The 20,209-nt window shown below is 45.5% G+C and overlaps 1 protein-coding gene across 12 annotated transcripts in view; it reads left to right on the top strand.

Annotated features, from left to right (window-relative positions):
* The window catches only part of PHACTR1 (phosphatase and actin regulator 1), a 488,777-nt gene that overhangs the window by 293,397 nt on the left and 175,171 nt on the right, over positions 1–20,209 (top strand). For all 12 annotated transcript variants that reach the window (XM_043908531.1, XM_043908525.1, XM_043908526.1 and 9 more), the window contains one exon: positions 9,020–9,184. In XM_043908531.1, the coding sequence (XP_043764466.1) occupies positions 9,020–9,184 (165 nt within the window). The remainder of the gene's footprint in view (positions 1–9,019; positions 9,185–20,209) is intronic.

Here is a 20,209-nt window from a genome sequence, read left to right as displayed (position 1 = left end):
GTTTTCTCCCTCATCACTGAAGCCCTATTACATTAGTCACTAACATAGAGATTTGAAGAGCCAGATTCTCATAGTGTGGGAAGGTATACTTGAAAACAGACAAATCTTCATTTAAAGCCTGGCTTTCTCTTTGCTGAGAATTGCATCTTCCTATTCATCCGTTTCTCAATTTCCCCACCTGTAAAGTGGAGATTGAATAATAACAGTAGCTTGTAAGATTAATGTGAGGATTATGTAAGGTATTATGTATTGAGTCCTTAGGTTAAGTGCCTGGCTGACTTTGTGTCTAAAAAGTGGTCAGTGTTATAATACTATCATCACCATCATCGTCATGGTCGTCATTCACATCAATACATACAGAAGCATCTCCTGATTAAAATCTCTTCCTGTTGCAAGGAACTCATATCCTGTTCAGAGTCTGCAGAGTTCATGTTAGTCATATAACTGCTTATACAATGACCTCTAAAGTTCAGAACCAGTAGACCTACCCTCTTTTCATCTTCAAAAGTACATCTTAGGGCCTAGGATTTAAGGGATATTCTCTTATTCCTCTTGGATTTCAACTACTGCTTCAAGAGCAGATTAACACAAACATGGCTTGGGCCATCTTTGGTCCCACGGGATCCATGAATTCCCCTCTCTCCTCCCGATGTTGTCATAGCGTCCTGGTGTGCCTTTGCCAAGGTGCCAGTAAAGGGTGGCTGTTCAGAGTGCTGAAGACAGTGGCAAGCCTGGGAAAGCCCTTTAAGACCAGCTCCTGCCAGTGGGTGGGACTGGCCCCTGCCAGGCAGAAATCTCTGGAGCCAGAAAAGAGGAAGTTGGCCAGTGCCTGCTGGCTCAGTGGTAAAGAATTCACCTCCCAAGCTAGAGAAATAGGTTCGAACTCTGGGTCGAAGGAAGTGGCAACCCACTCCAGTATTCTGGCCTGGGAAATTCCATGAACAAAGGAGCCTGGCGGGCTGCAGTCCATGGGGTCACACGGAGTTGGACACGGTTTAGCGACAGACTTTCACTTTTTGGTTTTTTCATTGGCCTGGGTACATGCAGCCTAATTGATTTTTTCTACCTGCTTCCAGACCTCAGGACTGTAAGGCGCACCCCTTATTGGTTCTTCCCCTGGGAAGAATACCCTTCCTGTAACAGGATTATTGATTAGCTGCTTTCTAAATATAAACACTTTTCTGTCCCTCCGGAGGCACAGTGGCTGAGCGGTGTGTGATGGTTGCATCTGGACTGGGGGTGAAGTTTGTGGGCATATGGCTGGCTTTTTCTTTGGGGAGTCCCAGGTAGAGAAGGCAGCCACCTGTGTTAAGTAGCCAAGGGGCTCCAGAGCTCCGTCCCCTCCTCACTGGAGCCTGCCTCACTCAGATTAACCAGCCTTTGGATTAAGACAGAGAAAGCCTTTGTTCAGTGAAGCTGTGTTCATCCCTAGTAGCTCAGCGGGTTAAGAATCTGCCTGCAATGCAGGAGACCCCAGTTCGATTCCTGGGTCAGGAAGATCCCCTGGAGAAGGAAATGGTCTACCCAGTCCAGTATTCATGGGCTTCCCTGGTGGCTCAGATGGTAAAGAATACACCCGCAATGCAGGAGACCTGGGTTCAATCCCAGGGTTGGGAAGATCCCTGGAAGAAGGGCATGGCAACCCACTCTGGTATTCTTGCCTGGAGAATCCCCATGGACAGAGGAGCCAGGAGGGCTACAGTCCATGGTGTCACAAAGAGTCAGACATGACTGAGTGACTAAGCACACAGCATATGCCTGAATCAGTGCCCATACCTTAATTCTAATATTGGATCCATCTTTGACTTGCTGGTGAGGGGTGAGGAAGGGGCAGGTGGTACATAGAGGGTGGAAGAATATGTAAGGACAGTGAAGGTCAAGGGAAGGCTAGAAAGAGAAGAGGTGTGAATGCCACAGATCCTTGTCCTCAGCGATGTTAATACCAGCGTGTTTTCAGGAATCACATTTGTGTTTGCACTGAACCCTTTAGGAGCTCCATGGGCAATGTGGCAGTTCTGCTTTGCCTCCCAGCCCTTACAGGCTCCTGTGTGACCCCTAAACCAGGCGACCTTTTCTGAGCAACGGAGCCTCCATTCACCTTCATGGCCACCCCCTCTAATGCCCAGTCCTCCCATTCAGCACCTCCTGGAACTAGGCAGTGGGTCCTGATTTTTAGGATAAATATGCATCACTCTTTTGTTTTTTTAAACACACCTGGTAGTTAACACAGATCAGTCGTAGGTTGGACAGAAACGCTTCAGAGAGATCTGGCCTCTAAAGGAGACTGTGCTGTGACAGTTTTGGAGTGAAAAAGGGAAACCACAGCCCTCTTATGCCTGATGCTTCATAACCATTCTCCATGTCCCTGTGATAAGGTGTCTCTTAGAACTGAAATTGCATTTTTAAAAGGGGAGAGCAATAGTCGTTGAGCACTTCCTAAATGGCCAGGGACCTGTGTGACTTTGTTTTGCATCTGTAAGCAAAGGTCTTGCTGCCTGAGGCAGAAAGGTGGCAGTTTTGTGCCCTGGGCAGCTCAGTGTACCTGACTGACAGCTCTCCACCCCCATCCTGGGCTCCCTTTCCTAGACTGGCGAGATGTCATGAAAACAGAACCCCTTGCAATCTTTTGGAAGGGAAAGCAAATGTTCCCAGATCCTGCTACATAAGCATTCTCTTCTGGGGTTCGCTTTGGGTTGAGAAGCAAGAGTCCAACCTGGGAGCCTCTCAAGTTGTTCAGAAATCCCAAGAGCACTTGGCACGTGGAGAGATCTAGAGTGGAGGCCCCAGATGTCCTGGCCCTTCTGCCTCGCCCGTTGACTAGACATCAGACAACACAGATGCTGTGGCTCCCTTCTGTCCAGACTTCTCAGGGGGACCCTGAGTGACTAGCACATTCTAGGCCAGCAGGACACCAAAGCTGGTGCTTTCTTTGGATAAGCCTTTTGAAAGCTGAGCCACCATGCGAAAAAACCATCGTAGGGGAATGCCAGCTGAAGAGCCCTCTGCTGTGCCCCACCCCCTGCAGGCTCTAAGAGCCCATGGGGAGCAGCCTGCCACCCCAGGGGGCCAGGGGCAGGGCTGGGAGGGTGTTGGGGTGGGGAGTGTGCCTCCAGAGCACACACAGACACAGCTACTTGGGTTCTTGGTGATTAACAACTTATTGAGGTATTAATGCCTCTTTTGTTACCCTGAACGTTTTTTGACCAGACTGTATCGATATTCATTTACATAACAAATCACCAGCCGCAGGTATTAGCTTCTGCAAAAATCCCCTGGTCAATAATGTGGTAAAATCATGCATCCATCTGGTGCTTTGTCTCCTGCTTTGCTAAAGAGAATGAAAAGCCGCCTCCTCCCAGACAGGCCCCAATCCCAGTCATGTCCTGAAAGGGAGCCCAGATCACCTGGTCTGTTAGGAGGGCATCTTTGATAGATGCGCGGGGAAGACCCCAGAGATCCAGGCCTCCCCTCCTCCCTCAGCTCTCTGAACGAGCTCAGCTGCCCAGCTTCCCACCTTAGGGGATCAGCATTCTCAGTTCTGGCTGTTGACATTCGAGCTGATTTGTGTCTCAGTGAGCACTTTCTCCAGACAGCTGTCTCCTCTCTCAGCAGCAAGAGGAAGCCACCTTTGAGGGCAGCGGGCTTGGGCGAAGCAGCCTTTCCTTGATGTGTTTCAAAAGAAGGCTGTTTTCATAAACAGAGCTTTCCTCTCCTACTCAGCTCCATCCTGTTCGCTCCTGTCCCTGGGGTTGGTTGGACAGAGGCCACTGTATTCTGAGCCGTGTTCTGTTTTCTTGTTTTTCTTCCTCCTCAAACTGTGTTCAGAGTTGGTCTCTTTCTTCACTTTCAAGCCTTCCAAGGTCACTGTCTAGGGGCAAAACAGGTTGAGAGCTAGCCCCTTCCATCAGATGAACAGGGGGGGAAGAAGTCGTGTGATGATTAGAACATAAACAGTTAAAATAATTCATCTGTTCAAAAAATCTAGCCTTAAGGACTAAACATCTTGGATTTAATAATATACTTCATAAGGGTTCATTTAACGATGGAGTTATAATTAGGCCTTTATAACGTTTTGTCAGCTCTTTTCTACTCTAAATTTTTCAAAGGCACTTCTAATTTCTTATAATTATTTTAGCATGGTAATTTCAGAATAATTTTTATTCATTTCTGAAAGTTGTGATTGTGAAAGAGCTTTTGGGTCCTCGCAATGCATTTTTCTGGGTCGAGTAGGGATGATGATTTTCATACCTCTCAAGATGGTGTGAATGAGTGGGGTCAGATGCCCTCATTCATTTACTGACCGAACAGACCATTAGGAAGCACCAACTATGAGAGTGGACTCCATGGCAATCCTGAATAACTCTTATCTGGGGTTTTTGTGGGTTTTTTTTTTTTTTTTTTTTGGCTTCAGTATATACCCTCTCCCTTTAATCCTTAGCAGAAGATGATTTAAGTTGGCTGAACTCATAGAGGCCTCAACCTGGATGTTTTAGTTTTAAAAAAACCTTTTTTTTTTGTTTATTTATCTTTGGCTGTGCTGGGTCTTAGTTGCTGTGCGGGCTTTTCTCTAGTTGAGGGGTGCGGGCTTCTCTTTGCAGTGTCTTCTCTTGTCTCAGAGCACAGGCTCTGGGCTTGTGGGCTTTCGTAATTCTGGTATGTGGGCTTAGTAGTTGCAGCTCCCAAGCTCTAGAGTGCAAGCTCAATAATTGTGGTACATTGGCTTAGTTGCTCTGAGGCATGTGGGATCTTCCCGAACCAGGGGTTGAACCCTTGTCTCCTGCTTCACAGTTGGATTCTTTACTTCTGAGCCACCAGGAAAGCCCCTGGATGCTTTAAATTTTTTACCTTTGTGTCTTAGACTGTTTGGAGACTCAAAAGATGGGAACTCCTCCAGCCAAATGCAGATACTCAAATAGACATGAAATTTTGCATATAATTTCTAGTGGTTTGATTTCCCTCTCCCCAAGTCTGTTGGGTTTAGGCAGTGTTTCATTTGGGCTGCAGCGTCTGTTTAGAGAAGTACTAGAAGATCATTCTGGGCCAGAACTCAGATGGAGATTCCTGAAGGGCAAAGCAAGAAACCAGAACTTTCTACTGTAAGTTACGGGGAGCCATTGGAAATTTCTGAGAGAAGTAATCTAGCAACAGTTTAACATGTAAGTTTGAAGACAGGAGACTAGATAAGGAAGGTAGGTGCAACATCTGGACAAGTTGAGATTATCAGCTAAGGGAAGAAGTTTTTCAAAGGTGGTGGCCACAAAAGAGAAAGTGATCTTGTGGGAGTGAGATCACCAGACTGTCTTGAGTTGGTTTCCATCCTGGACTCAAACCCTCCTTGGTGTGGCTTCCCACAGTTGTCACTATGTGCCTCTTCCCAGCTGTTGAGCATTGTTGAGGGGGCGTCCGGATGGTTCTAGTGATAAAGAACCCGTCTGCAGTGCAGGAGACATGAGACAAGGGTTCAATCTCTGGGTCAGGAAGGTCCCGTGGAAGAGGATATGGCAACCCACTCCAGTATTCTTGCCTGAAAAATCCCATGGACAAGAAGCCTGGTGGGCTGCAGTCCATGGGGTCGCAAAGAGTCGGACACGATAGAAGCGACTTAGCATGCTCAACTCAAGCAGCTGGTACCCTTTAAAGAGAATAATTAACAAAATCAGTATTGCTCCAGAGGCTGTTTACTTGCTCCATTTGGCTTCTATTTCCTCATTGCAGTTGTTTTTTTTTTTTTAAGAACCAGTCTGCTCAACCTCTCTGTAACCCAGACTTACTTAAAGAAGTCTCCTCCATCTTTATCTTTGTCTCTTCAGTCTCCAATAATCCACTTTATCCATTGCTGCCAGATTCATCTTCCTGAGGCTCACATCTGATCCGTGCCATTTGTGATCAGAGACCTCGGTTCAGATGTTCGTCACTCAGAGTAAAGTCTTTGATGACTAATTTCTGTAAGTACTTTTGATCCCACCTCTTCTCCTCCCTAAGACCCCTGTGTCACAGACTTCCCAGTCTCATCCCTGCATCTTCAGTCTCTTGCTCTCCACTGGCTCTTGCTGCTCAGCCTAGTAATGTGATCCTGTCTTCCCACCCCTTCCTGACAAACTTCCTTCAGTAGTTCTCCGTGAGCTTAAGAAATAGAATCCAACTCCCTAAAGAAGAAAAAAAAAATAGACTTCATTATTTGGCTTCAAAGCCCTTGTCCTTGAGCAACCATCCTTTCCTGCTTCTTTCCTTTCTGGTCAGAGTCCATTAAAACACGCAAAGTCTACATTATCTCCCTGGTCACGGGAAGCGAAAACCTCATTCTTGCTTTCTTGTCCTCCGCCATGTGGATCTAGAAAATTACCACGATGTGTTGACTCTCTGTCTGCCGAATCGCATCTTTTCTCCGTGTCCCGTCTGTCACTACCCTCCAGATGTGTTCGGTAGCCTCCTTTGTTACTCTCCCCGATGCCTGTCTTTTCACACTCCAGTTCAAGATGCCGTGGCTGTTGCTGTGATATTTCTCGGAAACAAATCTGATATTGTGTCCTGGTCTTATGTCTTCTCAATCAGACTAGTTAAAACTGAGTCCCTCCCGCACCTAGACACTCTTGATATCATTTACTTGTCATATTTACCTTTTCTTTTCTCCCTCAAGCATCTGTCTCCTAACCTACTGTACGGTTTACTTACTTTGACTGTGTGTTGCCTGCTCTCCACCCTACCCCCCAGCGGAAGCTCCGTCAGTTGGTATTTTTAATCTCCTGTTTACTGACATAGCCCGAGTGTCTGGTACACAGTGAGCAGTCCGAAAGTATTCGTTGAGTGTAATAATGTCAATTCCCATTTTCAGATTCTCATCCATCTCCCTCTGCAAATAGGGTCAAACCCAAACACCCAGTTTTCCGAAGGCCTGCAGAGTCTGGCTCCAGACCCATCCCCCGCCTCTCACCACTGACTCCCCATCTCACCCAGTGTAGCTGACCCCGCTGGTTCCCTGGGTTTCTTGTAGCTCCCAGGCATGCCGTATTCTTTCAGCCCTCTCTGTTCCTTTTGGGTCTCTTTCTCCTTCCAGGGATCCACTACTCCTCTTCCCCATGTCAGGAGAACGGTTCCTTCTCTAAAATCCAGCCCCAAATGGCACACCCTGGGGTCTTCTCCAGCAGTGAAGAAGAGTCCGCCCCTCTGTCCTCTTTGCCTCCGTTGAATTTGGCAGTTTCCCCCTGACAGCGGAATTTTCCACACTGATGCCACTGTCCCCTCCTCTAGAGTCTGCCCAACCATGTCCAGTTCTTCGGTGTATCTGCTCCAGGAAAGATCAGTGTCTGATTCAGTATTAAGTGGTCACGTAAGACAGTGATGGAAGAGAGGGGCTCCCCATGCACTGAACCCTATAATCAAAGGGTTAACTGCTTTCACCATGCAGCATGTTCAGATTGTTGGCTGCTCACCACCGTCCCCCAAATTCATGCCCCCACAGTGTCCCCTGATTCCAGCAATGGAGGGGGCCATTCCACTGACGTGATCCATGGGGCCTCAGGAATGATCTGCCTCCTCCCCTCACCCACCCAGTCAGTCCTGGGTCCTGTTGACTTGGCTTCCCAGACGTCTCTAAAATTCACCTGCTTTCTTTCAGTCTTGACACAACCTTCACCAGCCTGCCATCATCGGTCACTGTCACGCTGCCTGGCACATGGTTGAGGTCCCATATATAGGTCTGTTTTTTTTTTCATTTATTTAAATTGGAGGATAATTGCTTTACAGTGTTGTATTGGTTTCTTCCATACATCAGCAGGAATCAGCCATAGGCATACATATGTCCCCTTTGAGCTCCCTGCATCATATAGCAAATTCCCACTGGGTATCTACTTCACCCATGGCAGTGTATATGTTTCAATGCTGTTCTGTCTCTTTCTGTTGAATAATTGAATCTCCTGAGTTCAAACCATGATGGCTGACAGCAGGTAGAACGTCAGGCTGTGAGACCGAGCTTCAGAGATCAACCTGTGTTGCGAAGTCCAGGTTTTTCTGAAGGATGATGTTAGAGGCCCAGCAGAGTAGTTCTGTGTTGGCCTCAGCTCTAGATGTAACTGGACTTTCTGGAAAGGTAGATCTCTCCCGCCTGCCTTGATTTTGCCAATGAGGTTACTTTCTCTGATTATTCCTGTCATAAAAATTCAAGTCAGGGTCTCTTTACCTCCCTGAGATCTATAGCTGCTCAAGTACATTGGAAGAGAGTTTTGTCCCAAGTGATAAAAGGAGTCAGAGTGATTGCGGCCCTTAAGAAAGGGTCCCTGAGGCATTATGAGTTTGAAGGTCTTCATGTCCTCAAATGTCAAGTTGTTGGGATGAGTCTAGACGGTACCTAGTATCACTCTCAACTCTCAATTTCTAAGAATTTTTTATTAAAGCAAAGCACCAGGAACAAAAAGACTTAGAGGAATTAAAGCAATTATAAGATCTACTGAAGTGTGGTTCTGAAAACAGTCAGTTGGATTTTTAAGGGGGAGCCACTCATTCAGTAGAGTCTAGTGCTTCTGCCCGTCTGGGTGAAGCATCATCCTAGGAAGGAGCGTCGTGGGTGGTGGAAATGTTGGCATTGGAATGGACGGTTGGTAAATGTTTTCTCCCTCTTTCCTCAGCAGACGGTGTTACAGTGATAGCATCTGCCAGGTCTTGCTTGAGAAAGTGCTGGACCAGTAGTTACACTGACTTACTTGACTCTTCTCACGCCCCATCCTCGCCTTGTTGGGAGTCTCTGTGTCAGGAGGGCTCTGTTCCTCCTCGTCCTCCTTCTCAAGCCTAGGTTAAGGTTGGCCAAATCCGTTTTGGGTGCTCCAGATCCCCTAGGGTTTGACTGACTGTCACCAGCCTTTAGAACACGTTGGTATGACTTCCATTCCAAAAGGCAAAAAGAGAAACGGAAGTTCGGTCATGTGGTTTCTGTTATCTGTAACCATGGAGAACGTTGGCCATCTGTGAGGCTCCCATTTTAACACTTTTCTTTCTCCTTTTTCCATCTCCTCCTCGGGAAAACAAGCTGAGGAAGTGGAGAGGCTGGCGGCCATGCGTTCTGACTCCCTCGTCCCAGGCACCCACACCCCACCCATCCGGAGGAGAAGTAAGTTTGCCAACCTAGGAAGGATCTTCAAGCCTTGGAAATGGAGGAAGAAGAAAAGTGAAAAGTTCAAACACACGTCTGCAGGTAAGATTATTTGTTTACCTTGATTTTTCGTTGGGCGTCTGTTGACTTCAACTCGGTACATTTGTTAGTAGAATTTAATTACAATTGGCTGCCTGAACCAAAGGAAAGAAAAAAATCAAGCCTTGGAATTGCTCTCGTGTGGAATAATTCTTCAGTGTGATTGAAAATGGCTTTTAGAGCCTATGTGTTTTCACGAGTCTTGGGTATTTTGTTGTTGCTTTTCAGTTTATACAACCACCACTTTGATTTGATCTATAAATACCTGAACTTACAGCTCCACCTTGCCCATAGTTAAATGCTTTCATTCCAGCATTGACAATCCATTTCTTATTTTTCGTCCTTATTTTCCCTTCTCCGGTAAAAAATCAACACAGAGCAGAAAGTAAGTTGTGTATGGTCGTTGGCAGATAGGAATAGGTTTTTTCATGGAGGAAGAATCTTGAATAAGTGAAACATCATTGTAAAATGACAAAGATAACTCTCTAGTTCATAGCCTAGTCAACAGCAAAGGAATCTGGGTAAAGTCAGCAGGGCTGGGGTCTGACGAGCACAGACTCTGGAGTCAGATGACCTAGCTTCAAGTACAGCTCTGAAACTTGTTAGTTGCATGACCTTGGTTGATTGAACCTTGTACCCCAGTTTTCTCATTTGTGAGATGGGGTGAGAATGGTATCTTACATGACAAAGTATTAAGTAGGATGTTCATGGTGGCACTTCATGTGAATTTTTTTTTAATAAGAGTCTTATAGAGAGAAGTGTGTAGGGAAAGAAATGCTAAGAGTTCTGATTTCACTGTGTTGGGTTTGAGATGAGATGATGAAGGAGCCATGCAGATTCATTCTCTTTGTTTCATTCTGATTTTGATACCTAAGGACACAGGTTATCCAGGGCTACTCTGGGGCTTTTAGTTGCTTCTAACCCCGTGTCCTGTTCTCCCTCCTCCTCAGAATCATCACCTTCTCTCTTTCCTGGTCCTCTACCCCCTGCGGCTCACTCCCAAAGTGTGAAATAGGCAATCTGCTTCTCATACCTTCTCTACAGAGCTGAGAGTTTTCATGCTGGTTGCTTTGAGGAATGAAAGAGAAAAACAGAGATAGGAAGGTTGCCAAGTCTCGAAATCTGTACCAGTTTTCATGTAGCCATCCCCAGTTGGTGCTTTCTGTTTCTGAGATGGGAGCCTCAATGTCCTGTCGCCATCATTTGTTCATTCCTTCCTGAGATTAGGATGAACCTGTGAATTTCATGAATCTCTAAATTGTCACCCCGCTGACAGTCTCTTCACCTGAATGCGTTCTTCCTGGCTTTTGATCATTATATGGGCTTGTTAAGGTGTCATAAAGCGTGTAGGTCATTTACATACTTCTGAACACTCGTGAGAGTTTTTCATGCAAGCAAAACTCTAAAGGGATGACTCTTCTATATCCCCCCAGAGTGAAACAGAAAAGGGCACTTACAGCCTTGCCTTGGAGAAGAGAAATCTAAATGAAATATATTCTCAGGCAAAGTGAGGGGTCAGAGGTGAACAGGAAGAAACAGGGAATGTTCTGGAAACACTGGAAAAAAATAATAAAGATTCCACAAGTTCCTTTGTGGTCCTCCTGACTGTGCTATGAAAATAGCTTATAATGAAACAATCCCATGTAATACATTTAAATAATTGCCATGTATCAGCATGAACTCCTGAACGGTGCTGTAGTGGACGCATTTCCTCTGGACATTCATGAGCTTGCCTTGGTCCATTTGGCAAGACCGTAGGGCGAAGCTCCGATGTTTCTTGTGCAAAAAGGCACCTGAACCTTAGTGCTGACTTCTTTAAGGTGTCAGAGAACTCGTCCTTTGATGGATGCAGATCCAGTGGCATCAGACTACTCATGAACCATTAAAGTCTGAAAATTTTTTCATTTAAAACTTTAGAGAGGAAGAATTAAGACCTGAGATAGGCAAAGTTGCAACTTTAATCTTTCTTAGTGTTAACTGTTCTTAGCAAGTTATTACGACTTCAGTGGCCAAACTGGTTAATTTGGCAAATGAATGTAATATTTCCATGTGTTTTATTTATTTTTTAAAAATATATTTATTTTATTTTATTATTTGGCTGTGCCAAGTTTTGGTCATGGCACATGGGACCTTCTATCTTCACTGCAGTCTGTGGGATCTTAGTTGTGGCATGTGAGAGCTAGTTTCCTGACCAGGGATCGACCCCTGCCCCCCTGAATTGGGAGTGTGGAGTCTTAGCCACTGAATGAAGTCCCTGTGTGGCTTTCTTTAAAGGACAATCAGCTCCTGAATTAGAGAAAATAGGAGATAGGCTATGGGCTCTATAAACCATGATAAATGGATGGGTTATATGCTGTAACAAGCTAATCTGGTTTTTTAGTTTAAGTCAGTGGTGTGGACTCTAGTATGTTTTGTTCTTAACTGGATTCAGAAATAATATTCCTGGCTTTTGTAAATAAAGAGAGACTTCCTGTGCTAGTTCTTAGCTTCACAGAGAAAAAAAATTGACAACTGAAAGATGTTTAACATGATAAATTGTGTGTACGATCAAATAGTACTTTGAAGTACAAACTTTGTGTGGCTAAGCGTCAAGTATTAAATATACAAGAGGATTGACTGATTGTGGGAATGTTCATTGGTTGACCAGTTTTAACTGTTATGCATTTATTTGTCGTGTGTATGTGTGTGTATATATGTGTATGTAACGTATTTTCATATGTACAATTTCCACAATTTTAAATATATAGAATAAGCCCAGATATTACATTTATATTATGTATTTGCATTTAAACTTGTGTGCTTTCTTGATTACACAAAAGGACATTAATACAATGCATACTTGGCCTGTTATTATTGCCACGGTGAGTTACAGTTCTAATTTGCCAGAATTAGCTATACAGTAGTTTCACTGTAACTCAAGTTACAGAATGCATGTGTCTGTGTATACAGCATTTTCAAAGGTGCATCCAGAAATCTTGCTTTGTAAGTTGTATTAGCAATAAGAGAACCACAATGGAAAATGATGATCTCAACATTTTCCTCAGTTTTGGCATCAACAGTTACATGAGTTTATCAGAGACTGCTTTCCACGTTCCATGCTGCTCAGACATCTTTGTATTCCAAGCTGAAGGCTGGTGTCCTTAAAAGGTCTTCGGCGCTGAACTTTGGATGGTGGTGAAAGGCCAACAGGACAAGGAGCTTCTCTCAGAAGCATCTGGCGTTACACGATGGGAGGAGTACAACAGGAACGGATAGAACACCAAATAACGGGTCCTCATGGAGATGACCTTGACATGCCTTTCGGCCTGCCCTCAGAGGCCCTGCCCAGGTCCTGTGAAGCGCTGAGCCCGCCACGTCCAGCTTCTGTGGAATCAGCAGCAGGTGTCTGCCACACCCCACACCTGCCCCAGGAGCAGAGACAGATGACAGCATCCCGTCTGAAATCGAGAGGGCCTCCCCCAAATAGTCAACCACGGCCATCTTCTCCAGATCCCTTGGAAATGAGGACTATATTTATAGAAAAGCAGAACTGGCAGGAATAAACTGTGAAGATGCCATCGAATTACGCTTTTGTTTCCTCTTGACAGAAAATCATAAGCTGCAGGAGTTGGCCCTGGAAATCTACCATGTGCCAAATTTCTCTTTGTGCTTCTAAAGCTTTCCTGCATCCCTAGGGCTTGAACAACAATAAAAAAAAAGTAATAATAAAAAACCTTTTCCCGAGTGCCGTCCACATACTGAAACTGGCCGTGGAGTGTGACCATGAGCGGAAACCAGACTTGTGGGTTTGGCATGCATGGTGTTGCTGGAAGAGGGAGACATGAAATGACAAGAGGAAAGGTGAAGACCACACCTGTGACAGGACAGGGAAGGGAAGGTGCTCAAAAGAATGGTGGAGGGGGAAGTTTGAGGGAGCAAGGAGACTTTCCTGAGAAAGAGAAATTTGAGCTGGGGTCCGAGGGAGTAGGAATTTAGAAAATTAGCATTCCGGGTAGCATAAATGACATGTGCAAAGGTCCTGCGGTGACAAAGCAGGAGTGAGCAAGCTAGGAAAGCAGTGACTAGAGAATGGAAGGCAAGGCATATGGGATGGACTGAGGCTGGAATGGTTATCAGGGACTGGAGCCTCGCTCGTCTTGTATCCTGTAGAACAAATTAGACAAGGGTGGGTGTGGCTGCAGGAAGACCAGTTAGGAGGTTGCTGTGCCGGTGATAGTGGCTTGGACTAATATTTGTTGATAGAAATGGGTGGATTTAGGAGCTGTCATAAGAAACCAGTGTCAGGAATTAGCAACAGATCAGTTGGTGGAAGAAGAGAGAAGTGTCACATTTGACACTCTAATGTTGATCTAGGGTATATGGTGTGGCCTTAAAAATGAGTCCTTTGGGAGAGTGACAGGTTTGGAGGAGCGGAGGCGGGCAGGGAAGTGCAGGAGAAATGGTTCTAATTTTAGGTCTCTGTTCGAGTCGGCTTTGTGATACCCAATATTGTCATTGAATATATGGAAGGCAGAGGAGAGGTCTGCTCTGGATTTGTAACTTTGGGATTGTGTGTTGATTAGAGCAATGACCGTGCGTGAGCTTGGTGAGGGAGTGAGTAGGGAAAAGAAAGAAAACTGGGCCGAAGGCTGTCTTGTAGACACAGGAAGAATGTCATCGCTACGACTGGACAGAGCGGCCTGAACCTATGAAGGAGGAAGAAAGATGTAGGAGGAAAACCAGAAGGCTGTGGAGACAGGAGCCAGGAGACGAGGAACGTTTCAAGGCGTGGGGAATGATGACCTGTATTCATTGCCATGAAGAAGTCAAGTGAAAGAAGTACAGAAAAAATGCCCATCGACGTCAGTGATTCTGGTCGTCTCGAGTTCAGATGAACTTAGCAAGAGGTGGGTTCTTTGGGAGTAGGTGCCAAATGAGTGTGGAGTGAGAATTTAGCAGGAAATGGGGAAGAATAAATTCTCAAAATGTCTGGCTGTCAAGTGGAGAAGAGAGACAAGATCAGAATGGATGGTGGCGGACACGCATGTGTCTTCAGGGGCTTGTGTGTGTGCATTTTGCTTGGGAGGGACTGTGTGTGCGCCTTCTAATTTGTTGCTGGCGTTTTATGATGAAAAGGACAGAAGCAGGAGGAGCCAATGTGAGGAATCCAGTAGAAGGAGTTAGAAAATATGAGACCAGGAGGGTGAGAGGGCTGAGATGACAGGGGTAGTTGGGATATAGAGCCCCGATGGGAGAGTTAGCATCCGCAAAGGGCTAAACAGCCGCCTCCGGTGAAGCGAGGGAATCGAGGGCCTGGTTTCCTGGTCAGGTAGGAAGTTGGAAGTGACCCTGAGTCTTCCTAGGTGATAAGATCATCTCCTACCAGGGAGGAGACGAGGAAGACATGCAGAGTTAGGCCCACTTCAGGTCGACTGTGATGAGTCTGCATGGCTGGCTGAACACAGCTATGGATAAAGCAGATAGCTGGGTCTGTCCATGGCTGGAGTTTTGCCAGATGGATAAAAGGGCAAGATAGACAAAGGGGATTATTTATGTCAGTTTCCTGCAGCTGCTGTAATAAATCACTGCAAATTTGGAGGCTGAGAAGAGCAAAAAGTTCTTCTCTCATAATTCTGGAGTCCAGAAGTCCAAAATCAAGGTGTTGACAGGGTTGGTTCTTCCTGGAAGCTTTGAGGGAGAATTGCCCCACGCCTCTCATAGCTTCTGGTGGCTACTGGGCAGCCCTAAGTGTTTCCTGGCTTGTAGCTGCCCAACTTGAATCTCAGTCTTCACATGGTCCTCATCCCACCTGGTCTCTCTATCTCAAATCTCAGTGTCCTTTCTCTTAGGAGGACACCAGACATTGCATGAAGAATCCATTCCATATCCAGGATTGTTGTTGTTCACTCGCTCCGTCGTGTCCAACTCTTTGCGACCCTGTGGACTGCAGCACACCAGGCTTCCCTGTCCATCACCAACTCCCAGAGCTTGCTCAAACTAATGTCCATTGAGTCGGTGATGCCATCCAACCATTTCATCCTCTGTCATTCTCTTTTTCCTCCTGCCCTCGATCTTTCCCAGCATCAGGGTCTTTTCCAATGAATCAGCTCTTCACATCAGCTGGCCAAATTGTTGGATCTTCAGCATCAGTCCTTCCAATGAGTATTCGGGGTTGGTTTCCTTTAGTATTGATTGGTTTGATCTCCTTGCAGTCCAAGGGACTGTCAGGGGTCTTCTCCAACATCACAGTTCAAAAGCATTGACTCTAGCCACAAAGTTAAAAGATGCTTGTTGCTTGGAAGAAAAGCTATAACAAACCTAGACAGCATATTAAAAAGCAGAAACATCACTTTGCCAACAAAGGTTCACATAGTCAAAGCTGTGGTTTTTCCTGTAGTCACGTACGGATGTGCGAGTTTGACCATAAAAAGGCTGAGCGCCGAAGAACTGATGCTTTCGACTGTCCAAGACAGATGACCGCATCCCGAGATCTTTAACTTATTACATGTGCAAAGACCATATTTCCCAGTAAGGTTCCATTGATGAAGGTTAGGTCTTGAACATCTTTTGAGGGGATACAGTTCACCCCATTGTGCTCCTGGAATTTACATTGGATAGGAAAGGAGAGGTCCAGTGGGTTGAGAGGAATTAAAAAAAAAAAAAATCAATCTTGAAAACACTGATGAGTGAAGAAAGCAAGTAATAGAAGGATGTACAGAGTAAGATACATTATAGTCTTTACTGGCAATATATATGCCCTGAAAACTGAATGGGAATGGGAAGGATTCCTGATAACTTCAACAGTAACTGTAACATTTTATTTCTTTTAAAAAACACAAGGCAAAAAGGTCCACTATTAATGTGTATCCTGGGTGGTGGGTTCATGAATGTTATTCTCTACACTTTTCTGTATATTTGAAATTTGTGTAATTTAAACAAAAATAATTCTAATAAAAAAGAGACTTTAAGTTCCAAAGAAGTCAAAGAATTTTTAGATGGTCAGTGGGATCAGTTGCCAGAAGGAAGCCGGAAGGACAGGAGCTCGTGGGTTCAGAACCGCGTTATTGAGCTTGTGATTTTCAAAGTGGTGCAGTTATGGAGACAAAATGAAGACTGAAACTTTGAAAGTGGGTGGCTGAGGTGGAGGAATAGGTAAGGAAGTTATTTAGAATGTGAGAAATGATCCCATCTGCTAATAAACAAACACCTAGTATCTCTCTTATCGCAAAATCTTGTGCCGATTTAATTTCCTATTTTCAATCAAGTAATGAAAGAAACTGTCCTTTGATTCTAGTGTTCAACTAATCACTCATTGATATGTTCTTGGAACGATTCTGTTTCTTTTTCTCCAGTTGAGATGATTCAGTCCATAATAATTTCAGGCTAATAAAGTACTGCAATTTAATTCATAGAAAATCAAAGGTTGCTTTTTACACGTCATGGACTGTAGCCCGCCAGGCTCCTCTGTCCATGGGATTCTCCAGGCAAGAATACTGGAGTGGGTGGCCATTTCCTTCTTCAGGTGATCTTCCCAACCCAGGGATTGAACCCACGTCTCTTAGGTTTCTTGGCAGACGGGTTTTTTCACTACTAGCGCCACCTTACTTACTCCAGCCCCACCCAACTGCCAGCAGTGATGAAGGGCCAGGCCTGAAATGTGTTGGGAGCTCCGTTCAGGTTAATAACAGGGTCCAAGAACCGTCTGCATGATTTGCCCAGGGTTTTTCTGTACAGCATGACATGAATACACCTGTGGGTAGGGGATGCTTAGGGACTCACCTGAGCATGGAGCTCCAGCCTTCTCATTAGGTCCTCGGACTGATTGCCCTTCAGCTGTAGGTTTTGCTTTTCTTAAACCACCCCTCCCCAGAGCAGGAGCCGACCCTGAAGCCTGGCTTGTACCTACTTAGGCTACTTTATAGCTGCCCCCTTCCCTCAGGACTAGACTCTGCTTCCTTTATTTCTTCCTGGATGACTCAATGGACATGATTTTCGGTAAACTCTGGGACTTGGTGATGGGCAGGGAGGCCTGGCGTGCTGTAGTCCATGGGCTCGCAAAGAGCCGGACATGACTGAGCAACTGAACTGAACTGATTCATGCAGTTCGTATCTTTAGCAACCACTAGCTTCAAGGAATCCCTTCCTGGGTAGCCCCTGTCTCTAGAATTGTTCCTCTTCAAATCAAACTGCTTAGACAGTGAAGACAGTCTAAACTGGATTCTGCCTTTGGACCTGGTGTGTTGGCTTCCTGGCTCTGCAGGGAGAGTCTGTCACTGATATCCAGGACAGTTGGCCCCCCTGCTAGCCCCACGTTGCTGATTCCTCTCTATTAGGGATCCCTAGCATGCTGTGTGATTAAGGGAAAGTGTTAGTTGCTCAGTCATGTCCGACTCTTCTGCAACCCTGTAGACTGTCCATGGGCTCCCCTGTCCGTGGGCTTCTCTAGGCAAGAATACTGCATTGGGTCACCATTCCCTTCTCCAGAGGAGCTTCCCAACCCAGGGATCGAACCCCAGTCTCCTGAGTTGCAGGCAGATTCTTTACCATCTCAGCGTCCAGGGAAGACCTAGGTCACCTGCAATTCCTGGAAGAGAGAACGAAACCCTAAACTTTTCTTCCAGGCTTATCATGACATCCTTTTCTGGTGTAGAACTGCAAATCCCTTTCGTAAGTGGAATCATTGCCTCAGATCCAGCACAAGACTGGCTGTGCTAACTAGGAAGACCCTCTGGATCATCACTGGCACTCTTGAGTTGGAAGTTTCTTTTCATTCAGGCCAAGAGCTGAAACCAATAGATTGAAAACATCAGTGATAGACATGTGTGAATAGACATGTGTGTGCTTGGAAGAGAGCTGGTTTAGGACTCTGTGCCCTAAATTTAATGTTCTCTTGGAGCCGCTCTTTCCCAGCTGACAAGGTGATAGACTTCTGTAAACCATAGCAAGTTCAGAATGATACCAGCTTGGCATGTTGCACCTACGTATATGTACCAAGCACTGCCACTGTCCCTAAAAAAGGCAACAGTGAGGACAGACATGTCCCCCGTCTCCCAAAGGTTATGGTCTTAAGGGAAAACCAAGTGATGAAGCCAATAGTTACAACAAAGCATTGGGTTGGCCGAAAACTCTGTTCAGGTTTTTCCATAAAATGCTATGGGAGAATCCAAGTGAACTTTTTGGCCAGCCCAGTAAAAGTGATGGGAGGCACACGAGGGTTCCAGGAACTCAAAGGAGACAAAGCCAACTGTTCTCTTAACTTACCAGGAAAGGTTTCCTAGAGCAATGGGCATTTAACTATGGAGTTAGGCAATGGGGGTGAGGGAATCTTCTCTCCCAGTGGAAGGAACAGAGTGGAAGGAGGCCTGGAAAAGAGGACAGGAGAGATGGGCTGTCCACAGCTTGCAGAGAAGTGGTGGTTAGGGAAGGATTGTTGGCTGAGAGCCGCTCAGAGGAGTGAGAGATGAGGAAGAAAAAGTGGGCAAGAGTCTGAGGTTCTCATGAGAACGTCCTGGAGTTCTCATCAGGCTTTTTCCTGATCTATTATCCTAAGGAAGCTATCGGAAGACCTGCCTTTTTGAAAGCTCATTCTCTATATGATGGGGAAAGTTTGCAGATGTACCCAGTGTTGTTAAAGTAGCTTCTTCTATATGTTTGTGTTTTTAATGAGAGAAGATATGCTTGTGGGAGAATTAAGATACCTCATTGCTGTCACAGCCAAAGGAATATGAAGTGTCTCTGGTTCTGGTAACAAGGAAACTGGTTAGCAGGTGGTTGATTATACTGTGGGCGAGAAATGAAGATAACCTAGACAGTTGCTGGAGATATTTAGGAGGCAGAATCAGCAGGACTTGATTACACTTGGATGTGGAGAGTAAGGGAAGAGTAAAGGGCATGCTCTGGTTTCTCTCTTGAGCAGTGACATGCCAGTCAGATGGGTGGAGGTACCACTTACTACATCAGGTTTATCGGGAAAATTGAGCATTTATTTGGAGGCATGCTGGAAGGATATGAAATATAGATGGAAGATACTGAATACAGAGGACTGGAATCAAGAGAGGTCTGGGTGGAAATGCTGATCTGCAAGTTGTGGGACCTGGATATTTGTTGAAGCCATGGGATGAAAAGTCCAAAGGAGAGTGTCACATGGGAAGCAAAGAGGGGCTTTCGGAGCCCCCTGAGGCCCCCTGACCTGTAAGTTATGAACACAGGCAGAGGAGTCTATGGAGAAGGTAGACAAGGCCCGCTAGAGTTAGGAGGAAAACCAGGAGGGGTCGTTGGGTTCCTTGTCCAGATTTCAAGAAAGGAAGAAGGTCTGGTCTGCCAGGTCCTGACGAGATAGTCAGGACTGAAAAGTGCCTGTTGTATTCAGTGACAACTCATCACTGGTGTCTTTGGGGAGAACAGTTTCAGGGAAGCCATATGGCTTGGAGTTTAGAAAGCATATGCTTAAGGTATGAATGAGCGTTGAGAAAGCAGACTTCTTTTAAGGAGTTTGGCTAGAAGGAAGAAGGAGAAATACAGAGTCATCACCAAAAGGGGTATGAGCTTAAGGGAAGCGTTTTTTGAGATTGATTGGATTGTGTCAAGATGCAAAGTTCGCCTTCACATGGCTTTAGCATTCCAAGGGAAACAGAAACATCAGGGCAGTGGCTGTGGAGGCAGATTAAGTGTATCTCCACACATTTTTCAGTGATGACAAGTCTCATGACTAGGAAAAACAAACATGCAAATAATCAGAGCACTACTGAGCATCTGATTTTAATAAGAAATCATCAAGTTGCGTAGTTCTCAGCACCTGGCTGGATCACAGTTCTCCTTGTAGGATTGGAAAATTCAGTTTCTCAACAACAAAAAAAGGCTGAGCATGGACAGGTACAGAATCTTCTTTCCTGCATATCCATCAGGGCCCACAGAGGGAACGTCTAGGGGTTAGAAGGCAAAGTAGACTTAGTGGTCCTATTTTTAAAGGACAACTCTAGGAGGGACAGGCTAACGGTTGTGAAAATCAGCCCCCACCTGGAGTGGAGACTGTTTAGAACTCATTGTTTC

Source organism: Cervus elaphus, chromosome 7 (genome assembly GCF_910594005.1).
Source record: "Cervus elaphus chromosome 7, mCerEla1.1, whole genome shotgun sequence".
Taxonomy (NCBI): Eukaryota; Metazoa; Chordata; class Mammalia; order Artiodactyla; family Cervidae; genus Cervus; species Cervus elaphus.
The sequence above is the reverse complement of the archived record's forward strand: the minus strand, read 5'-3'. Positions and strand labels throughout refer to the sequence as shown.